The following is a 16,724-nucleotide window of genomic DNA, read 5'->3' as shown; positions in this document are numbered from 1 at the left end:
CATCAAACCCACAACCCTGTCATCAATAACCCAGTGCTCCAACCACTGAGCCGCCACTGGCGCTGTAGATGAGAGAAAAGCCCTTTTTAGGTTGGGTTAGTTTGTTAGGGGGACATCCGTTATAAAAACTTCACATCTTCTCAGTGATAAAAGTCACAATTTCGAGTGGTGTTAATATTACCACTCGTGTGCTGGCACATATTTCCGTTTTTGGGGAGGGTGAAGCAAGTTCTGAGAATTATTGGTTCCCTTTTCAGAAAGGCGTTAAAATCTACTAGAGGAGTGTGGCAGCGGCCAAAACCCCCTTTTCCCTCGAACAACAGGCAACTGGGAAAACGCAGAGAGCCTGTTTACACATGGTGTGGACTTCCCCCATTGTGAACAGATGAGATCTGATTTTACGTTCCTGCATGAAAAGATCAACTGACTGATGGTTCTGATCAAGGTAGTCTGACTTTAGGAAATTGAAAAACAGGTTTGAAGAATAGATGGTTCTCACATCCCAGTAACTGAAAAAACAGGAAATGTGAAGTACTATTTAAACCACAAGGGAACTTGTTTGTAAAACTGCCAGCTGTGGTTGGTCACTTACCTGTAAACAAAAATATGCATACACACAAAGTGAGCGAGACTGAGAGAGAGAGCGAGGGTGATGGCGCGAGAGTGAGTGAGACCGAAATCCATAACAGTAATAATAATCCTTTTCCCCAACAATCGTATTTTTCACAGCCTAACTGTATGTGGTGGAAATGCTTCTCTGTCCGCCTATGAATGTTCTTTGGGTGATCCAGCCGTAATCCGATCACAGTGCATCCTGGCGGTGTTTACAACTAAATTGTCATATGACATAAGGAAATTTTAAAAACGCACCTTAATACCAGGTGTAAACAGGCTCAGAGAAGTGAATGCGGATGGGACTAAATTGATCAAGCCTCCGCTGATTAAATCAGAGAGGAGCCCCTGTGAAAGGGAGAGTTCCTGCTTTAGATGGGCTGTTGAATGCTGTTTTTTTTTTCTTGTGGTCTGTGTTGAGTGAAGTCCAGAGACAGCTGCTGCAGTACAGTGAAGGAGAATCTGTTCCGTATGTAATAGTACTGACATGTTCTCTCGCACCAGTGCCAACAAAGCAGCAACCAAGCTGGTTCTCAGAAACCTGCCCTCCTGCATTGTTCACATCCAGCATTAACCTTCCCCTTTTTCCTTTACATCAACACCTTCTGCACTCTGACCACTAATGACTCCTCTTTACAGGCTCATTACTGCTCTTGCACTTAAAGAAAGAGGTGGTTAATATCTGATAAAGAAAGAGACGTCTAGTGAAGGCACCGCCATTCTCTGGTTTTGCTGAATATTCTAGGTCTATGTTATAATTGTATGGTTACGCTTGTGAATGTCAGTAGTAGTTTTTAAGTAGTCGCTGATGACTAACATATTTCTTTTTCTGTCTTCTCTAATTAGATTTGAAGAAAACGTGACTAAAAATGTCCAAGCCACAGAACTCTCCATCCAGGGACTCTCGGTCCAGATCAAGGTCCCGTTCCCGATCCTACTCGCGCTCTCGCTCCAGCAGCCGTTCACGCTCGAGATCCAGAAAGCACCGTTACAGGTAACCTGCGACTGTCACTGCCACTTTATTAAACTAGGGCTCAAATATATTATAAGTATTTAAGTGGGATGTCATGTCGTGAAGTTCACAGATGAGATATATTATATTATTTGGAAAATAGTAAAGGAGGGAATCGTAGCTAATTATCACTCTGACCATGAGTTTAAGTTGGGACGTGCTGGTTAGAGCTGCACGGAATAGACAAGCACTATATTATTATAGACTGTCCAGTAAAAATCTAGTCCTATCTGCCCCTTTTTTAGACTGATTTTGAAGAACACATTAATTACATATTAAACTTTGTGCGTATATATTTGTTACATCTGTGATGCGCCTCTCTCAGTCTGGTTGTATACTGCTGGTCTGCTTAATAAAAAAAAAACACTTACGATGCACTGTTAATTAGTTTGTGTGCCCTACGGCCAAAAAAGCATTCTGTGAAAGGTGTGAAGTGTGTATGTTTGGCTTAAGTAATTGGTTAGAGGCTTGCTTGTGTTTTGTACACTTTTACAGTATCAGTATATCAATATTGTTTATTCAGTATCATTCATAATTCATTTCGATGCACTGAAATGGACAAAGTTGAATTTCCATCGTCACAGAAAAAAGGCACCATGGTGCACTGAAGATTTTCATACCCCCCCCTCCCCCTCAAGTGTGATCAGACGCATGCTTTTAATAAGTTGCAGACAAAAACAACCACAGTGTAGGCTGATAGATCAAGCTTTTACCATAACCTGCTGGCAAGCATCCGGTACTGTTCATTTGGAAATCGTCAACCTTAATTTGAACCTTTTCATCAAAGAAAATCTGACACTCAGTTAAAGAACTGCAACTACTACCCATGGTGTTCTTAAAGTCTCAGTAACTTTACTGACCAATAGCACATTTATTTGGGTTTATTCTAATGTTATATAGTTTTACAGGTAGACACTCTCACTGACTTGTTTACTTGGGTTTAGCTCAAATAACAAATAGACATTCACTGAATTTACAAATTAACAAATTAATAAGTCAGTGGTCAGTAAGAGTGTCTACCTGTACAACTATATAACATTAGAATAAACCCAAATGAACATAGTCAGAGGTCAGTGAGAGTGTCTACCTGTAAAACTCTATATAACATTAGAATAAACACCAATAAACATAAAGTCAGTGGTCAGTGGGAGTGTCTACCTGTAAAACTCTATATAACATTAGAATAAACCCATAAACATAAAGCCAGTGGTCCGTGATACAGTGTACCTGTTAAACTCTATAGATCATTGTTTATTTGGGTTTATTCTAATGTTATAGAGTTTTACAGGTAGACACTCTCACTGACCATCTTTTATTACTAAACTGTGTCTTTGGTTTATTGTCCATTTTTATAGCAATTCATTATTACATAAAGCCAGTTTCAGGTGTAGTGCTGGGGCAGGGATGCAGACAAGGTTGCGGACAGACTGAGGACAGGTGCTGTTGAGCAGCTCTGGGGTTGTTGCCAAACAGGCATTACTCATTCTGTCATTGATAACTCAAATAGAAAACCAGATAACTTCATTTCAAGGGTTTCAGGAAGCAGCCCTCGCCCCACTCTCCTCCTCTTCCTCCTTCTCTCTCTCTCTGTCTCTGTGTGTCTCTCTGTCTTTTTTCTTTCACTCTGTCGTCTCTGTGCCGATTAGAGCAGTTTCTCCTCTGTCCTGTGACTCTTTCCACTGAACACACTCTTGCACTTGCTGAAGGATGTCTGTTCCGCTGTTGCCGCTTTTATTCAGGAGGAGTTGCTTTGTAGCGTAGTTAATATTCTTTCTGCCAAGTTTCCAATGAAAACGCGCCGCCGGTAAGTGTGAGCTGTTACGAGAGTGTAGTATGTTGCTCTGTGTTAGATGTCTATCTGTTAATGTGTTTTTTTTTTTTTTTTGTCCGTGATCGCTATAAGAGAATGCCGTGCTTTTATGTTACTGCATCATGTTTACTTTTACTGTACTTCTGTTTTATTTTTACAATTTAATTTTTAATCATTTCGTTTTTGACTACTGTTGAAGGCGTTTATGTCTGTAAAAGAAATGCATCTGGATACCAGGACAGCTTAAAATGCATAAATGCTTTCGGGTTGTCGGACCTTACAGCAGACATGCTGTTAGACGTTATATGCGAGTTGACTGGTGAAAAAGAGGGTAGTTATGCAGCACCCCCAAGTGGTAATAACACCACAGTGCCTTATGTTCACTGTATTGAGTCCAGCTGGTCTCATTGGAGCAAAATTCTCTAAAACCATCACTACTAGGCCAAAATCCGGTGTATTTACTCCAGTGAAAGCAAAAAAGCGTACTTAGAAGTAATTTTGGAGCATTTCTATTGGTCGATTTATCATGAACTTTTTCAAAAAATGTATATGGCAGATTTTACATTCATTATAGTTTTCAAGTTGTAAAAAACAAAAAAAAGATGGAAAGTCAGTGTTAGACACTTAACAGAATGTAACGATTCACAAAATTTAGACATTAATTTAATTCTATAATCTAAAAAACAAATTACATTAAATAAAACAAATGCCAAGTTTATCTAAACACGTTATTTTTTTAAATAATAGAATTACATTAACTTTTATATTTGTTAAATATTGTTAAGGGTCTAACACTGACTTTTTGTGTGTGTGTTTTATACTTTGAAAAATATGATGAATGTAAAATTTGCCCTAAAGTTGATTTAATTTGACACATGATATGGTTTACAAGCAGTGAGGTATCTAATATAGGAAACATAAACAATTAGGTCCTAATTTGACACTCTAACCCCAGGCTTATAAACTAGCTGCACATTGGCATCATAGACCCAGACTAAAGAGACTTATTTACGATACAAGGGTACGGTGCAATAAAATACATACAGATGTCGTATATTATTTTAATGCGTGTTGGATGTATTTCATTTGAAATATTTTTCCCCCCCTGTTTTCCTCATAGCTCTAGATCTCGCTCCCGTTCTCATAGTCGGGAAAGGAACTACCCCTCAAGAGATTTTCAAGGTAACCGTGGATACACACGTGGCTACCGTGGCTATCGCAGGCCCTTCTACTACAATCGGGGCAGAGGTCGTGGCTATTTCCCCCGTGGTTACAACCGAGGCGGTGGTAACTATGGTTACCGCTCCAACAATTGGCACGGTGGCCATCGCGACCAGCAGCAGTCCTACGAGCACCACGCTCACAGCCCGAAGAGGGGACGCTCTCGTTCCCGTACCCCTCGCAAGCGCTCCGGCAGCCGTAGCCGCTCGCGCTATTCCGACAGGTCATCATCTCACTCCCGCCACTCCAGCACCTCTTCGCGATCCTCGTCTCCGCGGCGACGGAACTCTGGAAAACGCCGCTCCAAGGACTCCAAGAGCAAGGGTTCGCCGGGAGAAGGGAAAGTGGCGATTAAAGAAGAGGAACCTAAGCCTCCTGCAGCCGTCCCCGAGGAGCCACCGAGCAAATGGGAGAGTATGAGTGACTACGGCACCAGCCCTAAGCAGTCGAGTCAAGGGCAACCGTCCGCAGGAGCTCAACCCGAGGTCAAGGTGTCCATCTCTGGAACCTCTGGCAACGGTGGCTCTCTTTGGAGAAGCATCGACAGCAAGAGCCCACCAAAGCCAGCGTCGACTTCAACTGGCTTTGGGTTCTTCTCAAAGGAAGATATGAAGGCTGGAGACAAATCGGCGCAAATCTCCACCGCGTTCAAAAAGTAGGTGATGTGTTCGTTGTCGAGGCCTTACAATTTTTCTTTTACCAACATCCCTCTCTTTTGTGTTTCTCTCGCAGTATTTGATTTATAATCATTCTTTCAAATGTGTTTAGTCTGTGCGCAGCAAACAAAGGTCCTTGGAAGAATAAAGGGTAAAATGGAAGTCAACTCAATTCAAACGCAAATAAATTCCAAATCTTGCTGGCTGTTGCCCTGTGCTATGAGGTTGTTTGCAATCCCATAATTTAGGAGATAAAGCTTAGATGATGTAAGTATATTTCCCCAAAATGAGTACTGGTCAATCATATCTGCTGTGGTGCCGTTTCTGAGTGCTCAGTGTTTTGATTGATTGATTGATTGTGTTGAGCTTTTATTTTTGTAGTAATTATGTTAAGTTGCTCTGTTGTCAGTTACAGTTCATACTATAGATACGACTGTTCAGATTAGGCCTGGGCGATATCGGGGGAGTGGAATAAGGTGTCGGTAATTATTCATTAATTGGCAAGAAACCTTATGACAGTTCAAGTAAATTGCAGTGTTAACATGGAGAACTGCTGGTGAACAGTTCCAGTTTATAACACAATGAATTTATTATCATTATTATTAATTTATTATTGTTTTTTAATATATATTATTTTTATACACTTCAGTAATTGAGATGGTAAGTAATTAGAGTTGGGTTTGGTGTAAAAAAAAAAAATTGGTGGTGGTGATAGAAACCAGGGGACATTACACATACAGTGGCATATAGAAGTTTGGGCCCCCCTGGTCAGAATCTCTGCTGCTGTGAATAGTTGAGTGAGTAAAATCTGCTAAAAGGAGCCCATGGCTGCTGATTGTTGGGACAAGGTTTGAGGAGTCGGAGTGTTTATAAAACTTTAATATGTGCAGCATCTGGCCGCTCCTTAGGATTGTGAACAAGCCATAGCTCTAGCAAGTCTGAGATCTTTAGAGAGCTTTTACATAGCACTCCTTTCCTTTTTAGTAATTCACTAATATTGATTACAACATGGAAAAGCATGTTTCATTTTTGACTTTTTGCCTTCTGGAGATCTTCTACTTGTTTAACTATTCAGTGTCAAAAAAAAAAACTTTGACCAGGGTTGGCATTTTCAGTTCAGTGTATAGCTGTTTAATTTACTCTGCAAACCCACTAGTGAAGCTACCATCACCATGTGTCTACCATGGGTCTTGTATGTAATGTTGATTATGGTAAAATAATGGGAAATCTGAAAATGTGTTCTCTTTGGCCTCTAGAGACTAGTGTTCTTCTTGCGCCATTCTAAGTGAGGTCTTAATGCCTCCTGCTAGGCCGACATGGCTGGTTTTTTAGAGTAATTTAGCGTTCTCGTTAGGACGAACAGGTTTTCAGAATTGTTGTTGGAGACAACAATGAAATTCTGTTAGAATAAATTAGAGAATTGGTCAAAAGAATTGGGGGTGGGAGTGAGAGGATTTATTGGGAGGATTTACTTTATAGTTGATATTTTTAAGCCAAAAAATAATTATCGCCCAGGCCTAGAAGTTTAGTAATGAATTCTAGACCATCCTCTGTGTCCACACTCTGTGAATATGTGTTAAGAAACCAATGTGATCGCCCGCTTCAGGTTTTTGGCAGAGAAGAAAAAGCCGTCATCCGACTGGGATAACAATCAGGATGAAGACGCGAGTGCTGTAGATGCTGAGAAGGATAAGAACAGCAGGAAGCAGAGGGGGCTTTTCGACGCGGATCCAGTCTATGGCGAGACGAAGACCGATAAAGGACTCCCTTTCTTGGATGAGGAGGAAGAGGCGTACCTGAAAGGCCTGAAAGAGAGAAAGGCGGAGGAGGAGTCCAAGTACAAGGTTAAAGCGACTCTTTCAGCGCGGGATTTATTTGAGGAGCGTTTTGGGAAATGGGATGACGACTCCTACGCCTCCAACAAAGAGACGCCTCAGCAGGAAGACGACGTGGAAGAGGAAGAGCAAGTTCTGGAGGAGCTCTACCGAAGCCGCAAGCAGGCGGCCCGCAAAGAGGAGAAGGCCTCTAAGAAGAAGGAGAAGAAGAAAAACCGTGTGAGCCCATCTTCTCCGTCGCCCCCTAGAGGCTCAGAAAGGGGCAGGCCGCTTTTCCCTGCAGCAAGGGAGGTGTCCCCTCCACCCAAGTCGTCTAAGAAGAGAGAGCCTGAGTTCAATTTTAGTCTGAAAACTTTCAATGAAGAGGCCGAGAGGTAATTAAAAATAACCGTTTACTTGTAAGAGACCTCAGAGTTTGTACATCATTCTGTAGTTGCTGTCATGCCCATACAAGGAAATCTGCTTGTAGTCCATGTTTCTTTAAGAGAAAATGGAATAGCCCCCAGATTTTATTTTAAATGATGAATATGCCTTTCATGAGAATTTATAGGTTTAATGATTGATTGATTTATTTATTTTAAGTGAGGGTGGTCTGATGCCAGCAGATAATTCAGAGGATCAATCAGAGCTTTATTTAGTAGCTTTCTAATGAAGCAACCAAGACCAGCAGCTAGTGTAATGGAATATAATTACTATAATTTAGTTATATACTCAGGCTGAAGAGTTGAACTTCTCTTGATTCTTCTCTTGGATGGTCATAGACCACTCAGAGAATTAAGAAAGCAAGTGGCAATCAACAGGGACCAAGCACCAAGGGCATTTACTAGAGCTTTTTTCCCGGACCCAAATACATTTGGTTAAGTGTGGATGCTGTATTTGAGCCTGAGAGCAGTCCAGAGCCCTGATCTCTGGTCCTTCTGAAAGCGGTTGTCTGGGGTTCGCTTCTAGCAGACCCCGGTGTGGTCTGCTGCAGGCCTGGAAGCAATCCACTCCTTGTGCCGTGTGTGGGGTTACGTGATCGGTTAATGTTTTTATGTGCTTCGACTTCTCATATGAATGGCTAAAAAACCTTCTCCTATGAGAACGGCTCCCTGTTGCTCCTTGTGGAGGTGGTCCTGCACGGTGAAGTGCCATGACTGCTGAAAAGTGCTGTTCTTTTGGGCTTGACAGCAACTACAAAATGATGCAAATGAGGTCTGCAGCTTGTATGGTTTTTCTTAGTTATTAACATAGTCAAGTTCTTTTTGTCCCCCCCCCCCCTTTCCAGCTCAACTGGTGCATTATCCAAAGAGAGACGTTTGTCTCAGGATCTAGTGCACCCTGCTAAGAAGGAGCATGAGGAGTTCCGCTCCATCTTCCAGCACATTCAGGCTGCTCAGCTCCGCCGCAGCCCCTCTGAGCTATTTGCACAGCACATAGTCACCATTGTTCATCACATCAAAGGTAACTTGAGCTTTTCATCACTACAAATGAACTGCTGCACTCTTGGTCGTCTCATAACTCTGTCCTGGCCATCCTGAAATTGTCAGGGTTCGGACCCAACCGCCCTCCTGTGCGTACTGACGGTGGAATAGAATTTTGTTTATTGTGTTCGATTCAAATGATTAACGGTTGGTGGTTGGTTTTTGTGTCTTCTTTTTCTTCCCGTTTGTAGCTCAACACTTTCGCTCGTCTGGGATGACTCTGAATGAGCGATTCGGCATGTACCAAAGAAAAGCAGCACAGATGGAAATGATGAGGCAAAGAAAGAGTCCTGAGATCCACAGGTAAATGCGTGTACGCAGCAGTTTTGTACACCTTATGTGTAACCTTTTAAACCCTAAAGTCCGGTATTTCTGTCTGTCAAATGAATAACTAGTTACAGATGGTATAGTAGTTACTGAATAATAGGTGCTCGAGTTAAGTTGCCTTAAATTAAGGCTAGTTCTTAAGTTACCTGTTAATTATTGGCTTAATAAATATGGACAATCATTTATTTTACATGGTTTATTCATTCGTTTCCTTGTTTTTGTCTCTGTAGGAGAATTGATGTGTCTCCCAGTGCTTTTAAGAAGCACTCTCGTCTGTTTGAGGATATGGAAGAGAGCGAGTACAAGGTGACAGAGCGTTTTCAAATCCAAAATTCCAGCCCAAATGTGTGCCAGCTGAAACAGCAATGTGCTTTTTCCCCCCATTTAAAGGAGGTGCATAATTCTAATACACAAGAACCCAAGTACCTTTTGTATTACTCAGCATTACGCCCTCCCCCTCCAGCTTTTGTGATATGATTAATCGGTGGGTACATACATGCCCAAACAAAAGGCTAATCAAAATGGAAGTCAAAGTGGAATTGATTCTGTTGTCCAAGCCTTTCAGTGGACCTCTAAGCAAATGCAATAGTAAGTATTTCTCCTTGAAACTGCATTTTGAACAAGTGAGGCTCTATACTAATCACCATGGGGAAAGCATGGAGCATGCTGCTTTCCCATGAGATCTGTGCAGTTATCTGTCGTGTAGTCTCACTTGTTTTTTTTGATTTGCACATTTTCATTGGGTGGCCAACACTCTCCTCTTTGTCACAACATATTGTATGTGGTTCTAGAAGTACTGTATTAGCTGTACTTTGTGCTTGTAGAAAGTTGGAATTGCACTGAACTGGAATTGCAAAAAGGGTTCCTATAGCAGAGTTGTGTTTTAACTTGGATCTAGATCATATATTTAGTTTTATAAACATGTTATAATAAAAATATTGAAATGTAATCACTGTCTAAAAATAATTTTGTACCATTAGAGGTCAAATATTTTACTGAGCTGCCTGAAAACAACTCATTCAAAACGCATTTGTCCAGGTAACTGATCCTGTGGTCAAAAATGACATATCTTTAGAATAGATGTGAATACAGGCCGTGCTGTAGTTTGAGTTTATTAAAGAGATTTAATTATTTGTCCATTCTTAAGGTATTAAAAAGCATTGTATGTATAGATGTATGTTTATTGTTTAGCTGTGCTTCAACTTTTAGGATGTAGTAAAGTTGGTAATGGGCACTGCGTGAGGGAGGGTCTCCATTTTGCACATCTGAATTAGAAGATTTAGTCTGTTATGCCTCTGAGTCACCAGTAGATGGAGCACTGCAGTGGCTTTTTTGGTTAAATGTGGTCCACAGTGCCCTGTTCACTGTTCTGTATTTCTACCCCACTTCCAGTTAGAAGGTCATGGAATGGTTTCGTCAGAGTTCAAGTTTTGCTGTTTTAGAGTTCAGTTGAGAACAGGTCCAGACTTCATATTGGTGCTTTCACTCAAAAACCTCCAATCTCAAAAATGTCAGTCAAAGACATTGTTTTTAAAGAAAAGTCAGTGTAAACATATATTTTATTAAGTAATTCCATGGCATTTCTATTGGTCCATTCACAAAAATGGAGATGCAAGTTTTTTGTGGTACAACGAGGATGTGCGTCTATAGGACTGTCTTCAAAACACAGCTTTGGTCTAGTAGTTCGGGGCGGTTTCCTTCCATCAGTTAGGAATATTCTACTGAGAAGCCTTTTGAGTTTAGGATTTGGAAAACCAGTTCTCTTATTTATAGTCTTAGATCCAAAATAAATAACTGGGATTTTTATTTAAACTTGATCCTAGTCCACATTTAACATTTAATTTGGACTTCATACTTGCCGTTTAGGGTGTTTGCTCAGCCTTTTAATACGCCATTCATGTGTATTAATTCTGTGATGCATTTCTGTGTCTCCACAGGATTATAGCAAAAAATATGAAGGAGAATCAATGGACCTTCGTTTGGATATTGAGCGACGTAAAAAATACCCCAAACGCGAGGGGGGCAAAGGCTCAGCCGGGTCACGCACCCCCAGCCGCGAACTGTCTCCTGACAAACCCTCCAAACACAAGAAGTCCAAGTAAGTCATACAGGGTGACTGGGTCAGAGAGCAGGGTTGAGTTCTGAACACTTGCCTGAGGGCTCCTGAATAAACATTTGATCTAACCGTGTGATTGATTGTTGGTCAGCGTTTTTTATGTGGACTGTTGTAGCTGTTTTTAATGGCGTACAAGGCAAATGTTAGCATTTCAGTTCAATCCTAGAAGTGGAGTGCTTTGAGAACTGCATTCAAATGGCCAAGTGCCACAGATAATTGGAGAAAGACAGAATTTTAGATGATACAGGACTTGTGACAGAAGTGACGTATACAGTGGAGTCCAAATGTCTATTTCCAATTGTCCTGGAAATAAACAGGTATTTTTAGAGTTTTAAACAAAGTTAAAATGAAAGTTGAAGTTAAGGTTAAAAGTTAAGTTGAAGAAGAGATGCTGAAGATTTCTGGGTAAGTGTTCAAATTTAAATACACGTGTGACACTGTACATGCTAAGCTGTACAGAAAGGTTAGGTGTATTCAGGTCTTCCTTTGAAGCTTGTATTCAGACAACACCACCAAATACTTGAACCTGAATTTTAAAGCTGGTCTAAACTCTTCAGATGTTCTGCTTTCAGACTTTTGAGCCCCACTGTACACTCAAATAAATAAATAAATAAATAATAGAGGTGCTATAAAAGGTTCTTTGGGTTCCATGAAAAATAATTTCTGTAGTAGGGGTGTGACCTTTTTATAATATGTATAATTAAGAGGTTATTCCTCACACTCACTCACGTATCTCTGTAGCACTCAAAGAACCATTTGTAGAACCTTTATTTTTAGGAGTGTATAATTAGCATCTTCCCCTTAACCTCAGGAGAAAAATGGTAAAAGGAAGAAAAAAAGGCAGCTGCTCTTTCAGGCAAATCTCTTTATTTTAATATAACCAAGCAGAATCAAGGATAACTTCCATGCATCTGAGGAGCACCTAAATGCAGCGTGGGCTCATATCCCAAAGATCTCTAATCTGTTGCTTCATGGATCACTTTATTCCTCATTTTAAGGAAAAGCAAGAAGAAGCGCGAGCGTTCTCCTTCTTCCTCCTCTTCCTCATCTCCTTCCCCACAACCGTACCGCTCCAGGGAGTACCACGGGGAGGATGTCGATCATATGGATAAGGGGGGATTTGATAAGTCTCGTCTAGGACCCCGGGAGTATCCAGGCCCTATGGACCGCGGACCTCGCGACTACGAGGGGGGCCACATGGAGCGGGGCTATGAGAGAGGAAGAGGGGGTTATGATCGCGGAGGATACGACAGGGGAGGATACGACAGAGGACGCGGGGGATACGAACGGGGATTTGTAAGTACAGTGAGATGAATGTATGAACACAAGGAGCGCTAATGTTTTTGGGTGTATAGAGCACTCTGTGAATTGGATATGAAAGTTACATTTTATTATGCAGTTTAAAGCTGATGTTACTGAAAAGTCACAGAAATCCTATATGTATGATTACTGCTATTAGTTTTTTCAGCTTCTACCTGCTGCTGTTCTAAAAACAGGAGCGTTTCTTCAGGGCTAAAACATTAAGCTTGAGTCAAATTAAATCAGAAATGGTGAATCAAATGAAGAACTACGGCCTCCCTGAAAAATAGAAGGTTTGTTGTGTTTAGTAAAAGGAACTTTCTGGTTTGCAGCCTCGAATGAGAGGAGGCCGAGGATGGAACAGAGGAAATTACCCTGGCAACAATAACAACGGTAATCCTGGCAATGTGAGTGGGCCTATACGACCACAGGATGAAGAGTGGGACCCAGAGTACACCCCAAAAAGCAGGAAGTACTTCCAGGTAACCAGATTACCATTGGTTCCATTGATGAAGTGATTTCATAAGGTTTTAAGGAATGACTGTGATCTAATAAAGCCTAATATTTATAGATGTTTATTTTGTAAGTGTTAAACTCTCGTTCTAAACAACACAAAAATAGGAATATAAATCCCATCATTCACTTTTTATGCTTTCTGTGATTGAATAAAAACAATAACTGTGCTCTTAATGAGCTCAGGAAAAAATACAGTGCATCCAACAAGAATTCAAGCCTCGTCCATCTTTTATACAGCCATACTAACATCACTCACACAAAAAGTGATTATGTACATGCTACATACAGAACAGTGTGCAGACTCTATTTACACCACTACTAAATAAATGAGTGGAATGTTTGGCCACAGAGGGAATGAGAAAAGAGGTTATAGAAATTTTACCTTGTGTGTTTAGGTGGTTTCTGACACATTTGTACATGCTGTTAAAAAAAATGCCGTTGATTACAATAACAGCATATCTGTCTCTCTGCAGCACGATGACCGTGACCGAGAAGGGGAGATGAAGTGGGCTGACGGGCGTGGTCGGGGACGTGGCCTGTACCCACGTACTAGAGGTTCCTTCACTGTGCGCAGAGGCAGCAGCAGTGGTGGAGGCGGCGGCAGCGGGGGCAGTCCAAAGTGGACCCACGACATGTTCCAGGGAGCCACCGAGGAGGGAGAGCTGGCCGACGACGGCCCCGAGCACAGCCACAAAGACGAGGACAAAACAGCCGATAGCGAAGCGTCCAAGCCGTAAACCGCACCACCTTCGCCTCCATTTCTCTGACCCGCCCACCCTGCTGGGTTCTTGGGGGGAGGGGGGGGGGGAGATTAGTTGCCACAGCAGTTGTAATCCATCCACCCATCAACCTACCCACCTACACACACAGGTGTCTCAGTGAACTGGAGTGTGCAGCGCTGCTGTTCTGTCTGATGTTGAGCCACTGTGAGGTTTTTATTTCCAGTTTGAATGTGTTAAACTCTTTTGTTTAGAAAATCAAACCGTGGTGATGTTTTTGGTCCGTGTGCTGAGATTTAATTTACTATTCAAAGTTGGTTTGTCTGAATATTTTTCTTTTTTTTAATTAAACAGGATAATTCTTCAGTCTGCCGTCTCTGCTTTGTGTTTAAAAAGTGCAATGTAGAAACGCACTTGTGCCTTAGAGCTGGGAACTGCAGTTAGGTCGCTCTCTACTGCGCATTCTCTCACGTGTGCTCTCTCGCTTGCAGTTCACTCTGTCTCTTGCTGATCACCCCCAAACTCCAAAAGTCTCTCACTTCACTCTTTCACTCTCTTTCCTTTCTCTTTTTTCCCTCTCGTTCCTTTTCTCAGTCTTTCTCTCACTTTCTCTCCACTTTGTCATTCATTCTTTCAACCCTTGCCACTTTTTCTCCTTGTTCTCCATCCCTCCCTCTTTCTTTTTCTTCCCTTTCCCTTCTCTTTTGGCTTTTTTTTCCTTTTCTTCCCCCACTTCCACTCTTTCTCATTCCCTCACTCATATTGTTTATTTTCCCCTGTCTTTTATATCGTCTATGTCGCACTAAAACCTCCTCTCCAAGACAGCACCTTAGAAGGAAGAAAAAAAAAAAAGGAAAAATAAAAGACGAGTCATTTTGGCACATTTCTGTTCTATCATGGAATTTGGACACAGTGTAAAGAACAACTGCCAGGTTCTCATTAGGGCAAAAATGGAGATAAAGGTTTGCGTGGCAGCGACAGAATGTTTCTTTCTCTCATGCTTTCTCTCGCTCTCTGGTCATGTTAGATGTGTATAGAGTTTCAGGGGCCTGTGGATTAGTAGCACAGGTGTGCTGTATAAAGTTCAGGCTTGTCTTTCCTCATGGTGTTTTAATGTCTAGACTAAAACCTGCAGCAGCGTTTCTGCATGGATCAGTCCGCTGTGTACCTCACCTGTTCCTCAGTAATAGCTCATCGGGAACATGTTAGAATGGAAGCGTTTCCCCACCTGATCTTAAGTCATACAGTCAAACTGGTTGTTTGTTCTGCTTCGTGGATGACCTGATTAAGATGGCTGTAACTGCTGATAGATTTACTTGTTTTTTATTTTAATGGTTTGCATTGTAATATAAAGAAAATGTCAGAATTCTGAGGGCAACTAATGCAGTTTTGCTTAATTATTTTAATTGTTTTGTTTTTTTATACTATTTGGACTTTAGTTGCTTGTTATGAGACTGTAGTAATGTGCCTCTGTCACAGCTTGGTTTCAAGTGTAGATAGTTTAATGGACGAGGGTGGCAGAGTTAGCGGGGCAGGGTTAATTTTATCGTGGCCTTTGTCTTCAAAGGAAACTGGTAAATGAAATGATGTGAATTAGAGCTGTTTACCATATTCATTTTAGACCAACAGCAAAAGCATTCGATGTGTTTTAGCTGCTGCAGACGTTTACGTTATCTGGCCTGAGCTCCAAATTGCTTCTTACACTCTTAAAATTAAAGGTGCTTCAAGTGGTTCTTTAAAAGACGCCATAGAAGAACCACTTTATGTTTGTGAAGGAGATTTGTGAGAATGTGAAGAACCTTTACATTGGTAAATTCCTTTCTTTAGCCCTTTTTAAAGGTTCTTGATTACAAATGTTTCTTTAAAGAACCAAGAAAATTGGTTCTTCTGTAGCATCGCTCACAGAGCCATTTGAAGTACCTTTATTTTTTAGAGTGTACAGTAATCTCTTGTAATGCTGAACAGTCTCAGATCTCAGCAGCTGGGGAAAGCAGTGGTTGTGTTTATCAGACCTGTTCATTGCTGCTTCTGGATTGTGTACCGGTCTCCCCTGGTTTTGATTCTGTATCTAAACGACTCTAAGGCTGTTTGTTACGTTTATACGATTCAGGCAATGCTTCAGTTTTTGTCTTTCACTCTTTGTTTCAATAAAATCCTTTCCTCGGTTTATTTAAAGAGAAGTGTTTGTTTATCACTGATTGGCCCACTGCATTTTCCTCTGGAGGCTGGAGGCTGCTGGTCTGCAGCTGGGAGCTATTAGAGACTGGATGTCATGGGAATGGGTCAAGTTTAATAGCCGTACTTAACAGAGATTGATCATATCTGCAGTTACACGCTGAAATGTGACGGCTGAACAAATGGCCGACCCCCTTTCTTCTCACACTATCGGCTGCTGACAATTACAGAGCGGCGTAATTGAAGGATACTGTTACAGAAAGTCAGCAGTTTAACACAGAATGCAGTTTTGCTGCTGCAAAGTGCAGACTGTTAATTATTATTATTTATATTAAAAATGCTGCAGTTCATATTTCCATTTTATTAAGACGTGCAAACAGCAGATCCACCAGGTCTTGATCAAAACGTTCCTGTAAAAGAGAATTTCTATCTCTGCAGTATTTTCCTGGTTAAATTTTCAGTGATGGAAATAGAGAATTTGTGAGGTAAACTGGTTGATGCTTAATTGGAATGTAGAATTAGTCTCAAAATAGGTCCCACTGGTTAAATTCTACTATTAACACAAACTTCCAATTAAAGTTAAAGTCCCTAAGAAGTTGGAAGTTCTACAGGGAACATACACAGGTTCAGTACAAACCATGAACCTCAAACACTGCTGTTTCTTCTTTTAAAAGAATCTCCAAGAGAACTAAAACAGAGGTGTATAATGGGCCAATTCCAAAACTCTCCCACAGTCTGGTTATATTTACACCACCCAAAACGTATCGGGGCTAAACGCAACAGCTAGAATATGGAAACTAAAGCCTACCTTAGCCAACAGGAGAAAACAACATTCAATAAATGTGTTCTATGGGACATTTAAGATGACATTAAAGTTTATTGGTCCTGCAAAGCCAACCCTGAACATGGAGGAGTGCTGCACTCATAAATGCCAGCCTAGCCTATATGAATGACCGATAAGGG

General features: G+C 41.2%; 1 protein-coding gene across 4 annotated transcripts in view; it reads left to right on the top strand.

Moving 5' to 3' along the window:
• thrap3b (thyroid hormone receptor associated protein 3b) overlaps positions 1 to 15,755 on the top strand; it is a 68,454-nt gene extending 52,699 nt beyond the window's left edge. For 3 of the 4 annotated variants that reach the window (XM_072674271.1, XM_072674270.1, XM_072674269.1), the window contains exons 2-11: positions 1,459 to 1,606; positions 4,555 to 5,310; positions 6,918 to 7,520; positions 8,414 to 8,589; positions 8,801 to 8,912; positions 9,167 to 9,242; positions 10,874 to 11,034; positions 12,051 to 12,348; positions 12,684 to 12,833; positions 13,341 to 15,755. In XM_072674271.1, coding sequence (XP_072530372.1) covers positions 1,482 to 1,606; positions 4,555 to 5,310; positions 6,918 to 7,520; positions 8,414 to 8,589; positions 8,801 to 8,912; positions 9,167 to 9,242; positions 10,874 to 11,034; positions 12,051 to 12,348; positions 12,684 to 12,833; positions 13,341 to 13,604 — 2,721 coding nt within the window. In that variant the 5' untranslated portion in view covers positions 1,459 to 1,481 and the 3' untranslated portion in view covers positions 13,605 to 15,755. Of the gene's footprint in view, positions 1 to 1,458; positions 1,607 to 3,154; positions 3,429 to 4,554; positions 5,311 to 6,917; positions 7,521 to 8,413; positions 8,590 to 8,800; positions 8,913 to 9,166; positions 9,243 to 10,873; positions 11,035 to 12,050; positions 12,349 to 12,683; positions 12,834 to 13,340 lie in introns of those variants that run through there. The other variant, XM_072674272.1, reaches the window with a different exon arrangement.
• The last annotated feature ends 969 nt before the right edge of the window (positions 15,756 to 16,724 follow it).

The sequence above is a fragment of the Salminus brasiliensis genome, chromosome 2 (genome assembly GCF_030463535.1).
Source record: "Salminus brasiliensis chromosome 2, fSalBra1.hap2, whole genome shotgun sequence".
Classification (NCBI taxonomy): Eukaryota; Metazoa; Chordata; class Actinopteri; order Characiformes; family Bryconidae; genus Salminus; species Salminus brasiliensis.
Note: the sequence above shows the minus strand (reverse complement) of the source record. Positions and strands in the feature narration are given on the sequence as shown.